Source organism: Mesocricetus auratus, unplaced genomic scaffold (assembly GCF_017639785.1).
Source record: "Mesocricetus auratus isolate SY011 unplaced genomic scaffold, BCM_Maur_2.0 Super-Scaffold_100691, whole genome shotgun sequence".
Lineage (NCBI taxonomy): Eukaryota > Metazoa > Chordata > Mammalia > Rodentia > Cricetidae > Mesocricetus > Mesocricetus auratus.
Window position 1 is genome coordinate 9,876,826 of NW_024429267.1, and position 18,649 is coordinate 9,895,474.

Sequence of the window (18,649 nt, forward strand, 5' to 3'; positions counted from 1 at the left end):
ACTCTTTTGACTGCTAACCACTTCAGCCTGTTTAAAAATCTCAACATTATTTGAACTTTAATCAGACTTACATTTCATAGTTTAGGATTATTTTATTCTGGGGTACGAGGATTTTTTTGTCTTTTTTTGTTGTTTTTTGTTTTTTTGTTTTGTTTTGTTTTGTTTTTTGGTTTTTACGAGACAGGGTTTCTCTATATTGTTTTGGAGGCTGTCGGTCCAGCCTGGCCTCGAACTCAGAGATCCGCCTGCCTCTGCCTCCCGAGTGCTGGGATTAAAGGCGTGCGCCACCACTGCCCGGCGAGGATATGGTTTTTAAAGGCTAAAAAAGCACTGGGGAAGTTAAAAAGCACTCGGATGGCAAAGGCAAGAGTATCTCTATGGGTTCGAGGCCAGCCTGGTCTACAAAGTGAGTTCTAGGACAGCCAGGGCTACACAGAGAAATCCTGTCTCAAAAAACAAAGAGGCTACAAGGGAAAGCGCAGTATGGCACAAAGAAGTGCCTCGGGTTTTGCCTTGCTGCCAAAGTCACAACTCAGGTACTCACTGGCCATCCGCTGCACACATCACTGTTTTCAAAGCAGAAAACCAAACACGCAGGCTGATCCCAAAAGGAATCAGTTTCTAAAACTCAGAATAGCCACCATGTATTTGCTTCGGTATTAGGCACGAAGTTTATATAGCAGGTGTTACAAATGAAAAAGAATTAATCATAAAATAGCTCCCTGGGCTAAACTGCAGCCCCACACCCTTGGGCTAGCAGGTGAGATGCCCAGCGGGCTTGGGGTTCCCCGCCTTCTCGGAAGCTGAGGTAGGGGCTACCGGTGGCTCTCGTGGCGTCACCTCCGGGTCACGCAAGCACTTCCGGGTCGCTGGCCCAGCGCTGTGGTTTCCGTGGCTGAGGAGTTGGTCGCAGCGGGCACTGTGCCCGGCTCTGTTAGCGCCGCGGCGGATGCGCCTTCCCTCAGGTAGGCGGCGGCGGGGCCGGGAGCGGGGGAGCGGCGGCGGGGCGGGCGGTGGCGAGCGCTGTGGCCGCCGGAAGCCGCCCCCAGGCAGACGCGGCCGCGCGGCAGCAGCCGCCTTCCCGCTCTCCTCAGGCCGCGCTCGGTGGACGAGCGAGCGTCTGCTCAGACACCGGACACAAGCGCCTCCGCTCCGTCTCCACCGTGAGGAGGGAACTCCGCAGTTCTGCAGCTGTCGCCACCGTAAAAGATTGGAGATGGCCGAGGCAGCTAGTTAGAGCTGACGTTGAAGTCGCTCCTCGCTGTCTTCTAAGTAATGCTTAGTTGTCAGATGGGAGCGTGACCGACTCTCTGCAGGGCCGTTTTCAAGTTTCTCTCTCCCTGACCTTTTTCGCCTTCTCCACACACTGGCGTTTACCTTCAACGGACTCAATGTTTCGTTTGACTCCCGTCGTGGGTCAGGTACTGTTCTCGGCCCGCAGGTTTCCTCGGGAAATAAAACACAAAGATCCCTGCCCTCGTGGACCTTACATTTTATGCAGAGAATAAATATGAGGCCGTTATGTAACTTGGCATATGGTGCCAACAAGGCATTTGAGCGAGATAAAAGGTACGGAGAAGTTCCCTAGTGAATGTGGGAGTTCGTAGTGTTTAGGCGTTACTGGGTGGAGAGCTCTCTGGGCAAAGATGAGTTTTGTGTATTAGTCAAGTTCGTACCTGAGCAAGAACATTTCAGGCAGAAAGGCAGACATGCCTGTCATGCTCGGGAAGTTGGGATGCGCAAGAGGGAGGCAGATAGTAGATAAGACCAGACATAAAAGGTAGCCACATTGTCGGTGCTGATGAAAGCTGTGGGAGAAAAAGGCTTTTTCTGGCCCATGTTTTCAAAAGATGACCCCACTGTAAGCTATAAGGAGTGGGGGGGGGGCAAATATAGAATAAAGGAAATCGGGACACCATTTGCACCAACCAAGTGACTAGTAACAGTGACTCGGAACAAGGGCATGTTGAGAAATGATTGGACACTGGATCCATTTTGAAAGTTGTATTTACAAGATTTGCTAGGAATTGGACATCGTTGTAGTTTACATGACTTTGAGGGCAACTTCAAAGGTCTTGTCTAAGCCCGTGCAGGTATGTATGCGGCGCCACTTCAGCCGAGATACAAAGGACAAGTAGAAATTTTGAATAGGAAGTTAGTTCCAGAATTGAGAATTGCTTGGAGGATATTTGTATTTGGGACTCTGCAGCTGATGTTTACAGCCGTATGAAAGCTACACTTCATGACTATGTAGAAAGTACATAGTAAGCAGGGACTGTCTTGTGATTTGTAAGGAGAAAGAAGTGCCAGATACGGTGGTGCACACCCTTAATCCCAGCCCCCGGGAGGCAGAAGCAGGCAGATCTCTGTGAGTCCCAGACCAGCCAGGGCTACAAGGAGAAGAGGGTCAGTCAGTGGGATGAACCAGTGAATCTAAGAAGGCAACCCCAAAAGTGAAGTACCACGCAGAGATCCTGGAACCCGGAGAAGTCAGCTGTATCAGATGAGCTAGTCTGTGCTAGCCTTAGCAGTGCGTCCGTGACCTGCAGCATGGGTTCCTTACAGTTAGAGCCGAAAGCTTGGCATGACTAGGCAAAGGGGAGAATGGGAAACAGTGAGTCACATAACTTAAACAGGAACTGAATGCAGGTGGCGGAGAGTGGTGGTGGTGGTGTTGCTCTACCCACAGTGGGAGAAGTAGCTGCCAGTTTGGGGGGTTTTGTTTGTTATTTTTGTTTTTCTGATAGAAATATGGAAGGAAGGGAAAATTTGATGATGAAAGAAAAAAGGAATGACTAAATTGTTAGACAAAATCCTCAGATATGCTAGAGAAAGAGGGCCTGCTACAAAGGTGGGAAAATTGCATGTACATAAAAGCATATTGACTATAACGACAGAAAGGTGGAGTATATGGGAATAGGCAGTGGTAAGTAGGTGAGTAGTCTAGCTTCCACTGATGAATGTGGTTGTGAGAGTCTAGTTTCCACTGATTTAATTTCATTAGTAAAGTAGAAATGTACTCCATGTAAATGTATTTCTAATTTTTTTATTAACACTTAGACATGCCACCAAATTTCTTACTCAACAAATTTTTTAAATACATACGACATACATTGTTCTGAATGGTGAATACATAGCCGAACTAGATTTCCTTGTCTTCATGTATCTTCTAGTCTGCTAGTCAAAGACAGAATATCACGTATGTGTCAGCCTTGGTTACTGGTAGGAGTGAAGCTGTGTGTGTGTGTGTGTGTGTGTGTGTGTGTGTGTGTGTGTGTGTGTGTGTGTGTAGAGAGAATGAGAGAGAGAGAATGAGAGAGAGAGAATGAGAGAGAGAATGAGAATGCACACAGACACATGTATGCTCATAGAGGCCAGAAGAGGACATGGGGTTCCCTGGAGCTGAAGTTACAACTGGCTGTGATCTACCCAATGTGGGTACCTTAGAAGTGAACCCAAGTCCTCTGCAATTGCTCTTAACTGCAGGAGAAATGTCTTAGCTATTTGATTTTTTTTTGTTCAGTGTAAAATAAACAGTTTTACGTGTGTGTACAAAGAGAGAAGTGAGGACAAGAGATAAAAGTTTCTGAGTAATCAGCACATAGATGGGATTTAGCACCATAAGCTTAGATGGAGTAACTAAGGGGGAAAGCCAGGAAAGAGAAGACTTAAGAAGCCTTAGGGTAATTCAGAAGATGGAAGTCAGGGAACTGAGGAAAAATTACCAAAGAAAACAGGATATACAGTAGTTCCATGAGCTGGGAGGAAGAAACTAAGAATGGTACCCCAAAAGCTAAAGGAATATCTCAAGATCACAGAATGATCTGTTGAATCAAATGATGGCCAGCTATAATGTGAAAATTGCCAAGTCTTATCGGATGATTGTTTGAATGTGTCTCCTCCTGTCCGTCTCTGGACTCTTAAGTAAATATGCTAACCCTGTACTCCAGTATCCATTTTCAGGTCCCATAAGCAGGGTTTCCTGCCTCTCTTGCCTTGTTGTTTCAAGGGCTTTTTGTTGCTTGCAGTTCTCTTGTGAAGCAAACTCATCCCGTCTTCTGCTCCAGATTCACTTACTGCTCCTGTGTACTCACACTTAAAGATTTCCACAAACCTTTTACTTTCACACCTCTGTGGCTTTTCTTACCCTCCTGCCTGTCATCCCAGAATGGCTTTCTTCCTTTGCTTGAAGAATGGAAAACTTACATGATACAATGTCTTACTCCTTTTTACCCCAAATTTAACCTATTATCCTTTGTAGAGTCAGAGAGTTTTAGGACCGGTTCGTCTTTATTCAGCTTCCTGTCTCTGTTTCCTGTCACAGTGTCATCCTCTTGGCAGGAAGTCTAATGGAATTTTAAGAGAACAGAAAATAAAGGGTCCAAATGCAAATATTATGTCACTACGTGACAGCAGGTAGAATGGATACTATGTGAAAATCTGTGGGAAAAATAAAGATGCACATTTTAATGAATATGCCAGCATACTGAATTAAAAAGATAAATACCATACTTGTTAAAATCAGAAAAATCAACTTTGAACAATTCTTTGAAATTATAAAATAATTAATATAGTAATTTGTAATTGAGTTCTAATAGTTCTATATTAGAATACATGAAGTAGTAGACTATTATATATAATTTACATTGTTACTGGTTGGCCTTTTATATTAAATTTGTAGGACATCAATGCAAGCCTGAAGAAAAAGTAATTGCTCCATTTTAAGCCATGGCATATCAGTTATACAGGAACACAACTTTGGGAAACAGTCTTCAAGAAAGCCTTGATGAGCTCATACAGGTGGGGACCAAACATTAAACATGCTCTATAAGTCTTCAAATTTCTTTGTTAAAAGTATTTTTAAATTAACACTTTTCCCTTATTATCAGTGATGAACTATAGAAATGATCCCTGAAAGTATAGTCTTCTCATCTCACATTTAGAAGAAGGGATAGTCTATCCCTCTAAAAGTAATTATGTTCAGTGTAATACAGTTTTTATGAGATTTGAGTTAGAACTTTAAATTTCTATTTAAGTTTTAGAAGAATTAATCTTACTCAAATCACACAATTAAGAAAGTATTAAATATTTGTATTTATGTTCTGATGGGGTCTGGAGGGAGGTGTGGGAATGAGGTTGTTTCTGTTTTCTGAGACAGCGTCCAGGCTGTCATTGAATGTGCTCTGTAGTTAGTGTGGTCTAGAACTCCTGGTCTTCCTTTCCTGCCCTTGCTCCCCACACCATGCCTGGCTCCATCTGCTGTGGCATTATTATATAGACTTTGGTGGTAAGATTTGCCTTTGTTCTGTTCTTCATATATAGTTCTCATGTCTTTTATTAAGAAAAAACTTGGTTTCCATTTGTTGAACACTTAGGAACACTTAGTCCAACCACTGAAGGAATAGCAAGAGTTTTTCCTGGCTTTGCAAACTCACTGAAAGTTTGCTTTTTTTCTCTCTCTCAAGGCCTTGATCCATTGTCACTAAGAGCACAGAAGAATAAGGACTTTTACTTCAGAAATTTAGATTATAATTAATATACTTTATTTATTTTGTCTTTAATGTTCTTCCCTTAGTGAATTTATGATCTTCCATTTTTTTGTTGTTGTTTTTTTTCTCTCAGTCCCAACAGATCACCCCCCAGCTTGCCCTTCAAGTTCTACTTCAGTTCGATAAAGCTATAAATTCAGCATTGGCTCAGAGAGTCAGGAACAGAGTCAATTTCAGGGTAAGGCTATTTTCCTGTGTATGGAAGTCTGCACCAGGTACTCTGAGAGCCTACATGAACTTACTCAGCATAAAGTCTGGTTTTGGGAACTTGTGTAATAATTGAATGATAGTTCATCCATTCCATGTGATACAGAATAGCTTTTAGATTTTAATTTCATTGCTTCATAAATCATCCTGTATATGTTTGGCTTTTTCCTCCCTGGAGAATTACTGAGGTTCCAAAGGCCCGAAAGTATTAGCTGCAAGACAGAAGGTAAGTGACAGAGTAGTCCTTAAGTTCATTTATGTTTTTCAAACTCTGACCTTTCAGGAAAGGTTGAAAGATTGTGTAGAATCTTCATGTTGCCTCCCATTTACTCTTAGATAGCTTGACTTAGGAAGTCTGTTCTGGTAGCTAGACGTCTTTTGAATCATCCCTGCTTTGAACAAAATACCGTTCTCAATTTTGTGGTAATTTGGGGTTAAGAACTCACTGCAAAATGTGACAACAGTTTACCATGTGGAGACATGTTGTAGATAATGGTGTTTGCTGTTACCCTGTTATATTTCTCTAATATCTTCATCTATAGACTATAGAAATAAGTTTAAAATATATGAAGACCAATATAGAAAAAGAATTTGTGAGTTGCATTTAAGAAAACCTAGGTGTTGAGGCACCATGAGTGTTTTGTTGATAAAATGACCAAAGAATGTATTATTTTTTTTAAGCATTTAAGTGCCTATTAGGTAATAGACATTGTTCTAGGTATCAGAAATGCAAGGGTGAACAAAATAGATGAGGTCCCCACTTGACTTACATTTTGCTGGAGATAAAATACATGTTTATGTTACATTTTAATATCTATCAGTTCTACATGCTTAAAAATTACAGGTATAAATAGTCAAATAGAAGACTATCAGTCAAGCATTATGGCACATATCTTTAATCCTAGCACTGAGGAGAGGCAGAGATCTGCCTGCCTCTGTCTCTGCAGCCAGCCTGATCTACTTCCTGGACAGTCAGGGCTTTGTAGAGAAACCATATTTAAAAACAAAAAGTCTCTAAGAGTATAAAATTTGGCAAGCTGATTCTTGGATTTTTAATAGTAGATTTTCTGACAAAGTTGTTCTTTGTAGGAATCTACTTGAAATTTAACTTTTATTTTGGCCATTCAGAAAATTGATGAACTACTTATCAGAAGCAGTAAGGTTCGCAAGACCTTGGTAGTCGTCTAATTACTGTGTTAGAAGTGTCTAGTATGGGTTTATTTTGCAAAAATTAATTGGACACTTGTATTTCTTGTACATAATGTTTTGTAAGTTTGTCAGTTTTCTAAGAGTTGGCGCTAACCAGGTCTTAATTTTCCAGTTTACTTTTTCTTTTCCCATTGCTATTGCTGCAGCCCAGGATTCCATACCCTGCCCTGAATTACAGCAAATTATATATGCAAAGAGCATTGTTTAGCTTGGTGTACCATATAGCAAAAAGACAGCATATTGCCACTACTTAATTTTCTAAATCAAATTGCTTGATTGAATATCAATATTCATTTTTATGTATAGAAATTTTTGCTAATCAACCAATAAGATTAGGTCTATCCATTTAAAGAATAGACTGATTTTACATAATATATGAGCTAATGTTTAGTTTCAAACCCTTAATGTGAATTCTGTGTGATATTACTCAGTAAAATATTACAAGAAAAACAGTCCTTGAATATGAAAACTAAAGCTGTAATTGTTTATATGTTGAGATTTATTAGCAAAAAGTAAAAAAAAAATGTGGCAAGTAACTTAGGGAGGACTTTTAAAAAGTAAAATCCCATAGAATTAATACATATAACTAGGTTTTTAAAGAGCTACTGTGTGTACTTGAAAAAGATGGAAGAAATGGCTACCTAAACATAATACTCAGCTTCAAATGGTAATAAGTCAGCATTAAAATATTTAAGTGGTCAAAAAGTATTGCTTCTCATGACACAGTTTCTTTTTTTCATGATTTTGTTGTTGTTGTTTTATCTACAAATCAGTACTGAGTACTGTGTAACCTTTAAGTTGCTGGGGTTTTTTGTTTGTTTGCTTGTTTTGGGGTTTGTTTTTCGAGACAGGATTTCCCTGTATTGTTTTGGAGGCTGTCCTGGAACTCATTCTGTAGACCAGGCTGGCCTGAAACTCAGAGATCTGCCTGCCTCTGCCTCCCGAGTGCTGGGATTAAAGGCATGCACCGCCAACGCCCAGCTAGATTCTTTTTTTTTTTGTTTCCAGAGATAATTGATAAAAATCAGTATTGAGCCAAAGAAACACTTTGAAAGAAAAATGAATCTAAAATTGTTTAAAGTGCAATTATTCTACCAACTCTTATACATAAGGTACTAGATTCTGAGTGTCAAATGAAATACATAAAAAAGCAAGATACCTAAGTAATTAAAAATTATATACTTTAAAGGTTCACTGTCCTTTGCAGTGGATTCTTTTAATAAAAACATTTTTTTGTTTGGATTTTTATCTAGGAGCAGGAACATATCCTTGGACATAAAAGGAAGCATTTTACGTGTGAAAAAAAGTATTAAACACCAACAGAATTGAATCAAAGCCTAATATGCGTTATGCATGTTATGCATACAGTCACATGTGAAATTCAGCACAAGATATTTAAACAGCAAATCTTAAAATGATTCCTACAGTATCATCCATATTGGTGAAAACTGTTTGAATCTGAACGTAAGCAGAATTTTAAAAACTGGTGGCTGTAAATGGATTTAATGAATTTAGTAGACATGAATAATTAGTGTGGTCTAGATTCTACTGGACTCTGAAAATACAACAGAAGGCACTGGTCTCTGCTACCAGCATAGTTTACCAAGCAGACCATTACAAAACTGTTAACACTGTTAGGATATGTTACTTGGTTCAGTGGGAGTACAGCAGGTATGGAGGACAAAGGGCTGCGCTCACAAGATAGCGCTTGAGTCCTGAAGAATGATTTATAGTCAGCTAAAGGAGTAGTGATACTGTGGAAAGAAAGATAACATTTGGAATATGGTAGGAAGTTCCAGAAAACAATTCTTCAGGAGATACTAATGTGAAGGAAACCTCAAAGAAACAATGGGACCCCCTCCCCCAGCAAGTCCACAGCTGTACTAATGTGCTAACCCTAATCAGAAAGTCAGTGAAAGACTGTTAATCACAGGAGCCACACAATTTTGTATTTGCTTTTCTGGTGTTGACATGAGGAATGGATTGCAGGGGAATGAGGCTGGAGGCAGAAGACCAGGCCTCTTAGCCAGCTGAATCAGAGGGGTCAAAGTAGCTTTACTTACAGTTCTAACGAGGGATGGCAAGAAATGGAGGGCTTTTAAAGGGCACATCTGACAGGACTTGACAACTGTGGATATGGTGGGATGGAGAGACAAACTGGTGATTTTTAAGTCTCTGGCTTGAGTGACAATAGAGTCACAGAACAAGCTGATTTGGAAGTAGTCTTAGTAGATAACAGTGATTGATGCGTTTGAACCAGTGATAAGATTTAAATTGTCTTAATGTTTCTAAGGAATCTGCTTTTGTACAAATTTAGGGAATGAACACCCAGTGAAATATAGAGAAATATAGAGCTTTAAATATTTGTAAAACATTCAAATGAAGCCAATGCATATATTTAATCCCAGCGTTCAGGAGGCAAATCTCTTTGAGTTGGAAGCCAATCTCAACTACGTATTGAGTTCCAGGACAGTCAGGACTACATAGTAAAACTCTGTCTCAATAAAACAAACAATCAAATATAAGGGCTGGAGAGGGTTTAGTGACTAAGAGCGCTTATTCTTGGAGAAAATGTGGGTTTGGTTCCCAGCACCCGTATCAGGTGGCTCACAACTACCTATGCCTCCGGGAATCAGACTCCTCCTGGCCTTCATAGTCATCTGCATGCATGTAGTAAACATAAACTTGGGCAAACATGTACCAGATATATACATGCATGCATACATAAAAATATTTTTTAATAAAAAGGGCAGGGTGTAGTGATACACACCTTTAATCCCAGCACTTAGGAGGCAGAGACAGGCAGTTCCATGATAGCCTGGTCTACAAAGTGAGTTCCAAGACAGCCAGGGCTGTGTAGAGATCCCACAGAGATCAAATGGACTTTCATAATTTATCCACAAGAGGGCAATAGACATACAAATGTAAGTTTTCATACAGCTTTTCATTTCAGGTAAGTAATTTGCAGATTGTTTTAGAGTGCTAAAAATAGTCGATTAGCAAAAATGTTTTTTAAGCTCTTCCCTGAGCTAATTTACTCAGGTTTTCTCTTACTTTTTTCTAAGTAGATAAAATTAAGAAGTTAAGTAAACTAAGCTAAGCATTAAGCATACTGTTTTAGCAGCTATATACTTGGTAGCTAAGTTCTCTTGGGTTTCTTTGGAATAAAGCATGAGGGGGAACAATGGCTTCTCATGGCATTTCTCAATGTTTTGTTTTAAAGGGCTCTCTAAATACATACAGATTCTGCGATAATGTTTGGACTTTTGTATTGAATGATGTTGAATTCAGAGAGGTGACAGAACTTATTAAAGTGGATAAAGTGAAAATTGTAGCCTGTGATGGTAAAAGTAAGTGCTCACCTAATTACTGTGAAAGCAAAACTTGTTGCAATATTTTTTTCTCCTCTTTAATTATCTTGATCTATCTGAAAGCCTCAGGGGAAAGTGGCCAGGTGATCAACCCTCAGATAAAAATCTAGCTTCTATATTCTGTATGTGTCTTCTTACTGATCTTACATCTGTATGCTCAGATGACTCATAGAGGCTTAACACAGATTCAATCCATGTGTAAAGAAAATAAGCTAATTGCTAAATTTCCTTCCATTGAGTTACTTATTTGAAGCAGTCACAGACTTGTCACTGCCACCCTTCTCTTTAAGAAAGTAATGTGTAACTGAGCATTTATCTTAAAACTTCCGTGTTGCTGGATACCCTACACTTTATGTATAAGAAGTTGATTCTTTTAAAACTGATTTAAACTAATCATGAACCTTGCAGTTATAATGGGAGATACCTAGTTCTCTGATTTGTTACATTTGTGCAAGGGAATTTTCCACAGCCAACCTAGGGGTTCTTTAGGTCGTTAAACATGTTTAAAGTGGCATATCTCTGCCCCCTGCTCCATGACTGGTTATTTCCTTTTGTTTAGTTTTAAACATAACCCAAAGCCTTGTACTTGCTGGATTTGCGCTCTAATACTAATTCATGTCCTAACTCTGTGTTTTCTTGTGTATTCACTTTAATTGGTAATATGGACAGCTTGTGTCTAAAGCACCAGCCCCTGGAGTATAAAAATTGCCACCCCAAGAAAGGGGGGAAGGGGGCTCTAAGGAGCAAGAGAGAGAAACATAGAAAATAATACCTCCATTTCTTGTGTTACATATCAAGTTTGTTTTGTTTCTGTTTTTTGAGACAGTCGCTATGTAAACCAGGCTGTCCTCCTCAGATTTCACCTACCTCTGCTTCCTAAATGCTGGGATTAAAGGCATGTACCACCATTCTGGCTACAGTTTGGATTTTTTAAAGAATATCTAATCACTGAAGAAATGTAGAGAATACAGAAGAGCTCCATATGTAAACCACCTGTACAGATAACTGCTAACCTTCTAAAGTAAAGACTTTCACATCTTAGGGATGTATTTTTATAGTAACACTTCTGTGCACAGAGACATGTTTACACATATATAATTTTTTCATATAGATTAGTCTTTTAAATCTGATTTCTGATGACTACAGCCCTTTATATTTATTTTTATTTTTCAAGACAGGTTTTCTCTGTGTCTGCTCTGGAACTTACCATGCAGACCAACCTGGCCAAACTTAGAGATCCACCTATCTCTGCCTCTGGAGTACTAGGATTAAAGGCTAAAAATTCTAGGAAATTAGCACCATTACACTGACTTACTCATCAGAGCTAACTAGAAATCCTCAGCAGTAGTCCTAGAGACTTCTTAGTGTGACCGACCAGCAGATACTTAAGGTTTTTTGTTTTTGTTTTTTTGACTAGGCACATTGTACATTTGGGTCACTTTTTATTTTGTTTTCCATTTCTACAAAGGTGGTACTATTTGCTGTGCCACAAGATAAATATCTATACTTTCATGGGGTTTTTTCCCCCTTGTAATTTAAGCTAATAACACCCTTGTAACTCCTAGGTTTTTAAGTGTTCATTGGATCATAGACTTTGTGCATTATTTTATAGTTCCTAAGTATTTGTAAAATAATTGATTTAAATGGACCAGGTAGTACAGACCTTACTTGGGAAGCTGAAACAGAGATAACAACTTCAAGGCCTGCCTGAGCAACTTAAACCTGTCTGATAGAGTAAAAAGAGGGCTGGAAATACAGCACATTGATAGAAGGCTCTGTTTGTAGGAGATCTTGGGTTTAGTCCTTTGCCCTGGGGCAGGGAGCAGATGAAGAACACCAGTTCTGTTAAGAATTTGTGTAATGATGAAAATGTTCTCTCTGCAGTCCATAGTAGTCGTGCACGGCCCTTGAGCATTTAGAATGTGACTAGAGCAACTAAAAACCAACGATACTGTATTGAGCAGTATAGATGTGACTAAAAGAGGGTTGGTTTCAGCCATCTGAAGCAAAAGAGCAAAGCCTCTGAGCAACCTTAATAGCAGAGAGCTGTGGGGTGTGTGTGTTACAGGAGCTTCTGCCTGGTGTCGTTGGTGCTATTCTTTTTGAGAGATACAGGATTTTTTTCCCAACCTCAGACAATAAAAAGGAGCCAATTACCCTTATCTCCAGTTAGGTGATCACTGGAGAGCTGTCCTCATTTAACGCAAACCATAGTAATTGATCTTCAGCAAAGTTTTGAATATGTAAGAAATGGGAGGCAGAAGCAGGTGGATCTCTGAGTTCAAGGCCAGCCTGGTCTACAAAGCAAGTTCCAGGACTGCCAGGGGCATTATACAGAGAAACCCTGTCTTTAAAAAAAAAATAGTTGTGGTGGATTCCATTTTTTTTTCCTGTAACCACAGGAAAAGATGAAATCTAGACATGGTTAAAATACAGTGTGGCATTTAAAAATTAAGTTTGCTTAATTAGGAAAATTCCATTCTTCAGTGATTTTGCATAAATCAGGTGCTGCTGTAAAATTTCATTCTTCTAAAATTAGCATCCTAAAATTAAGCTGTGTTCTCAATAGAGTAGCAGAGGAAAGGGCAGTGATAGCAAGAGCCAGAAGGTTGCTGTATTTCCCAGCAGGATGTGGCTTGGAAAAGCTGTTTACACTAGCCCACAACAGTCACCTACAGCTTACACTAACTATATCTTACCTCTGCCTTGGGAAGGAAGCTGTTGACCTTGGCAGGGCCTCTCCAGAGTACCCCTCTCTACCTGCCTCCTTCTCCTCCTGCCACACACTACTGTCAGTCCTTTTCCTAGATGTTCCTAAAATACTGATATTAGAGCTTGCTCCTTGAATTGCTTTCTTTCCTGTTTCTAGATACTGGCTCCAATACTACGGAATGAGTAGAGAAATCCGGCTTTTTTATGCTACCTTCTGTTATTTTCATCACTTTTTGAAGAAAAACATAGAAGAGACTTTTTTTTAGTTTATTCTCACGGTGCAGAAATGACAACACTGTGCTATACTGTAACCCAAGGGTTCCACAGAGAGAAGCATGTGACTCTGTTCTCTTATGTGACCTTTAGAACACAGCATAAAGAAATGTAACTTTTTTTTAATGACAAATCAAAAGTGGTTGCCTTCATATGAATATTCTTCAATAAACTTGTTTTAAAACTTGTTGTGAGTAATAATTGATGTAGCTGATTAGCAAGGAGTTGTCAAAATACTTAGACGGGACTTGGAAAAGGTGTTCTTCCAATAAAATCATGTTCACCCTGTCAATTGTAATTTTATCTGTTAAAAATACCAGGTGTAGACCCAAATGTGGATGGAATGTTTCTCTCTCTCTTTCTCTCTCTCTCTCTCTCTCTCTCTCTCTCTCTCTCTCTCTCTCTCTCTCTCTCTCTCACACACACACACACACACACACACACACACACACATCCCCCCAAAGGCTATATTCAAAAATAATTATCAATGTGAGTGACCTGAGCTAAGGGGATTGAGGTGAACTTCAGATAGTTGGTGTAGCAGAACTAACGCCCTACTCCAAACAGCATTCCTGTGTGGTGTGTCAGTTATTTTGATGTGGTCCTTAGTAGTGTTCATACATTTTTAAATGATCTGTATCTTACCAATTGCTGGAATTCTAATTTTTATCCCAAAAGCATTTGTTCTTACAGGAGACCTGGGTTTCTTCCCAGCACCTACATGGTAGCTCACAACTACCTTTAACTCCAGTTCCAGGATTCCAACACTCTCTTTTGACTTCTGAGGGCTCTAGGCTTACATGTGGTGAGCATACATACATGCAGGCAGAATACAAGATTAATCTTAAAGTCCTACTACAAGTATATCACATCTGTTTCTACATTTCTGTACTTGAAGGAAAGGTGTCCATTGTTAGACTAGGAAAATACAATGAAGAATATGCCTGTTTATAGACACTGTTGAGAGATTGAAGGATGAATTTAGTGCTGGCTTATTTGAACTTCATATAGACTTGGCCTTTTATTTATATATATACATATATATAAGTATATATATATAATTTTTTATTTTATTTTGATTTTTTCATTTATTACATACCAACCAGTTTCCCTCCTGTACTCCTCCCATCCCCTCCCCTTTCCCATCTACCCCAACCCCATCCACTCCTCTATCTCCATTCAGAAAGGGACAGACAGGCCTTCCATGGGCTTGCACAAAGCATGGCACATCAAGTTGAGACAGAATGGAGCCCCTCCCCTTAAATTGAGGCAGAACAAGGTAATGTAGCATGAGAAACAGGTTACAAAAAGCCAACTGAGCACCAGGGAGAGGTCTTGCCCTTACTGTTAGAATTAAGAGACCAAGCTACATTGATTGTCACACACATGCAGAGGGTCTAGGTGGGTCTCATACAGGCTTCCTGACATTGATCCTGCATCCATGAGCTCCCTTGAGTTCTGGTCAGCTGTCTCTGGGTTCCCCCATCATTGACCCCACTGGCTGGTACAATCCCTCCTCCCTTTCTTCCACAAGATGGAGCTCAGCACAGTGCTTGTCTGTGGATCTCTACCTCTGCTTCCATCAGTTAACTGGTTAGAGTATCTCTAATGGCAATTAGGGAAGTCTGCTTATGTAGATAGCCATTTCAGACATCCTCTCCACTATTGCTAGGAATCTTAGTTGGGGTCATCCTTGTGGGTTCCTGGGGGTTTTCCTGGCACCAGGATTTTCCCTAGCCCTGAAATGTACCCACCCCTCATCAAGACATCTCTTTTGTTACTTACCCCCTACATTCTGCCTCCAACTCACCATACCCAGCCCTCCAAACCTGCTCCCTGTATCATGATAAATAAAAGACCCAGAGACTGATACTGAGGTTCAAGCTTCAAATTGATGATCAGAAAAACAGCAACCTACAACTAACTCTTACCTCCACCTCAGCTCAAACCAAAGGGGTGATCCTCAAACTACTCCCCACTTCACTGCTCCTCAGATTCACTCAGACTACTATGCTCTCCTCAGTGTATCTAGAGACTTCAGTGTCTTCCTATCCTCAATATGGCTGGAGAATGAATGCTAGCTCTGAGACCCTGTTCCTGTCTTGAGTACCTCTTATGAGTCCTGAGATTAAAGGCATGTGCCTAGCTTCTATCAAGCTTGTGGCATGGTTTTGATTTCTAAATCCTCAGGCAAGCTTTAATAAGTCATAAATAATGTATCACCACAGCTCCCTCCAGTTTCCATCCTTCCATCCTTTTAACCCCACCCCCAGTTTACCCAGGAGATGTTTTCTACTTCCAAGGGAAATCCATGCATCCCTCTTTGGGCCCTCCTTGTTATCTAACCTCTCTGAGTCTGTGGAATATAGGTTGGTTGTCCTATACTCCTAATAATCACCTATAAGTGAGTACACACCATGTTTGTCTTTCTGTGTCTGAGTTACCTCATTCAGTATGATTTTTTTTTCCTAGTTCCATTTGCCTGCAACATTTTCCCTGTGTAGCCGTGGCTGTCCTGGAACTCAGAGATCCACCTGCCTCTGTCTCCTGGGTGCTGGGATTAAAGACATCACCATTAACGCTCCAAGACTTGGCCCTTTCTTATCTCTCTGGTAGTGAACATCTGGCATCCCCATGTTGTGGCCAACTCCACTTCATCTGCATTTCAGCATTTGAGCTAACACATCAGGATGAGAATCAGTAGAGCTGGGGAAAGGGAACTAGAAGACAGCCCAAAGCCTGGTCCTGTTTGTACAACCTGACAAGCTGATGTAAAACTCTGGTGATGGGGAAGTCCTGTGCATATGTCAATAAAGCACTGTTGGCCAATAGGGAAGCAAGATAAGTGGGACTAGGAGTTGAGGAGGATTCTGGGAAAGAGGGCAGACATCATGCAGCCACCATAGGAATAAGAGGTCCGGACCCTTTCTCCGGTAAGAGAAATCCTTAGATTAACAATTAGGAGATAGCCAGTAAGAAACAAGCAAACGGCCAACAGCTTCATAATTAATACAGCGTCCTGTGAGTTATTTGGGGGGTTCAGACAACGCGGCAGGGCCCAGGCGGATGGCGGGGAAGGCTACACTCTACACCCTGGCTCTAACTGTCATCAGGCATCAGTTTTGTTTTGTTTTTTAAATACTATTGTTTTGACTGGAATAATAGATTGACAGCTTGTCCAGAGATCAGACATGGGACCTTCAGAAGGCTCAGAAAGCAGACAAGTCACCAAGAGAGCTGCAACTGTGTCTCTGGGCTACATTTCTAACACAATGTCTTGTCAAGCATTGTTAAGGCCATAGATAGGTGGTTCCTGCTTTACCAAAACTAAAGTGGTACAGTTGACCTAACAAGGGAGTCGGTCACATCCTAAAAAGACTTCAGCTCCATTGTAATTTACATTGTGTGTTTTTCTAAAGACTTTATTATTACTGTGTGTATAATTGGGGTCAAGGGCAGATGTGTGCCATGGCATGCATGTGGAAGTCAGAACAAACTTAGCATGTCTGTTCTCTCCTTCAGTCTTCATGTGGGTTCTGGAGATTGAATTTGGGTGGCTAGACTTTTGTGTCTGAGCCATCTTGTCTGCTCTTTGTCCTGTTTTTTTTTTTTTTTTTAAGATTTTATTTATTTATTGTGTATACGGCACTCCATGTATGCCTGCATGCCAGAAGAGGGCACCAGATCTCATTACAGATAGTTGTGAGCCACCATGTGGTTTCTGGGAATTGAACTCAGAACCTCTAGAAGAGCAGCCAGTGTTCTTAACCTCTGAGCCATCTCTCCAGCCCCTTTGTCATGGTTTTGGCACAACCCCTTTGTGGGTTTTTCTAGAGGATCATGGGAAAATATACCCTAAAAGGGAGATGTGGCCCACCATGATTTGGGCATATTCATGAATATGCCTCTCACTTCAAGTGTTTCTTACAATTTTAAAATCCACAATGCAGAACCTGTTATTATTCCCCTTTGGGACAGCCCATCCCAACTTCTGGAGTGCTTGCTTTACTCTATAAACTTCAGCTTAGCCATCGGTGGTGGCACATGCCTTTAATTCCAGCAATTAGGAGACAGAGGCAGGTGGATCTCTGAGTCCAGCCTGGTTTATAAAGCAAGTTCCAGGACAGTCAAAGCTACACAGAGAAACCCTGTCTCCTGGCTGGGTGAGTGCGTGCGTGCGTGCGTGTGGTGTGTGTGTGTGTGTGTGTGTGTGTGTGTGTGTGTGTGTGTGTGTGTGTGTGTGTAACTTCAATATAAACTTGTGCAACAGACCTGGGAAATGGCTCAGTAAGTAATTGGATTCTGCTCATACGTGAAGACTGAGAATTTGAATCCTCAGAACCCACACAAAAGCCGCTGAGTGTACACCTGTAATCCCAGCACTGGGTAGGCAGAGACAGGATTCCCGGGACTTGCACAGGCAGTCTATCCAGAGTGGCAAGCCCAGTTTCAGTAAGACCCTGTCTCAATGAAGAGTTGAGGAGGACATCTTGATGTCAGCCTTTGGCCTCCATGTGGATGCACACACCCACACATGCATTGCATTGTAGACAAAGAAAAGAAAAAAACTTAGTCTCAATAGAATTCTTTTGTTTGAGAAGAACTGAGAGGACACCTCCATAGCAGAGGGTCATTATTTTCCTTCTGCTAAGAGATATTGACAAAAAATGTTCACTAAAATAGCTTTTCATAACTGTATTAAAATACCCTTCCCTGATGACCTGTGTTCCCTCCACAACACCCACATTAGGAAAAATAAATTAACAAGGCTCCCACTGGGACCCAAGATTTATCATGTAGGGTAGGTAGACTGGTGGCCAACAAGTTCCGAGGATCCTCTTGCCTCTACTTCTCCAGTGCTGAGATTACAGATGTACCTCACCACATCTGGCTTTTTAAGTGTGTTTGGGGATCAAATGGGTCCTCATGCTTAGGCAACCAGCACTTTACCAACTGAGCTATCTTTTCAGTCCCCCTCCACTCCCTTTTGGTAGCTTCTTGTACGGCAGCACACTTTCTGGGGGGAAAAGAGTGTATGGTGTGGTTCAACCATGTCTTCTAAATACAATTGTATTATGACATGATCTGTGCTTAGGGTTTTGCTCAAGCTAGATGAGTGGCCTCTGATAGAATACATTTTTATTTCAGGGCCCTAGAGTAAATGCACAGCTAACTGGAATGGAATGCCTAACATGAGTTCTACATCCCATCAGTTGGTGGAATTCTTGTCCACACAAAATACACACCTGCTTTTGTATATGTGTGTACATTAGTTACAATTGTTTTCATACACTACACATAATATGACCAACACTGGTTCTGTTATGT

General features: G+C 40.7%; 1 protein-coding gene across 4 annotated transcripts; it reads left to right on the forward strand.

Annotated features, from left to right (window-relative positions):
* The first annotated feature begins 815 nt into the window (after positions 1-815).
* Positions 816-13,508, forward strand: Gtf2a2 (general transcription factor IIA subunit 2). 4 transcript variants are annotated; one of them, XM_005075478.4, is made up of 5 exons: positions 817-965; positions 4,682-4,800; positions 5,623-5,727; positions 10,189-10,315; positions 13,206-13,508. In XM_005075478.4, the coding sequence occupies exons 2-5, from the start codon at positions 4,729-4,731 to the stop codon at positions 13,229-13,231; spliced, it is 330 nt and encodes a 109-aa protein (XP_005075535.1). In that variant the 5' UTR covers positions 817-965; positions 4,682-4,728; the 3' UTR covers positions 13,232-13,508. The 4 variants fall into 4 exon arrangements, with proteins under 4 accessions (XP_012972902.1, XP_005075535.1, XP_012972901.1 ...); XM_013117447.3 differs by lacking the exon at positions 817-965 and adding an exon at positions 1,076-1,421; XM_013117445.2 differs by lacking the exon at positions 817-965 and adding an exon at positions 1,428-1,569.
* Positions 13,509-18,649: the final 5,141 nt, after the last annotated feature.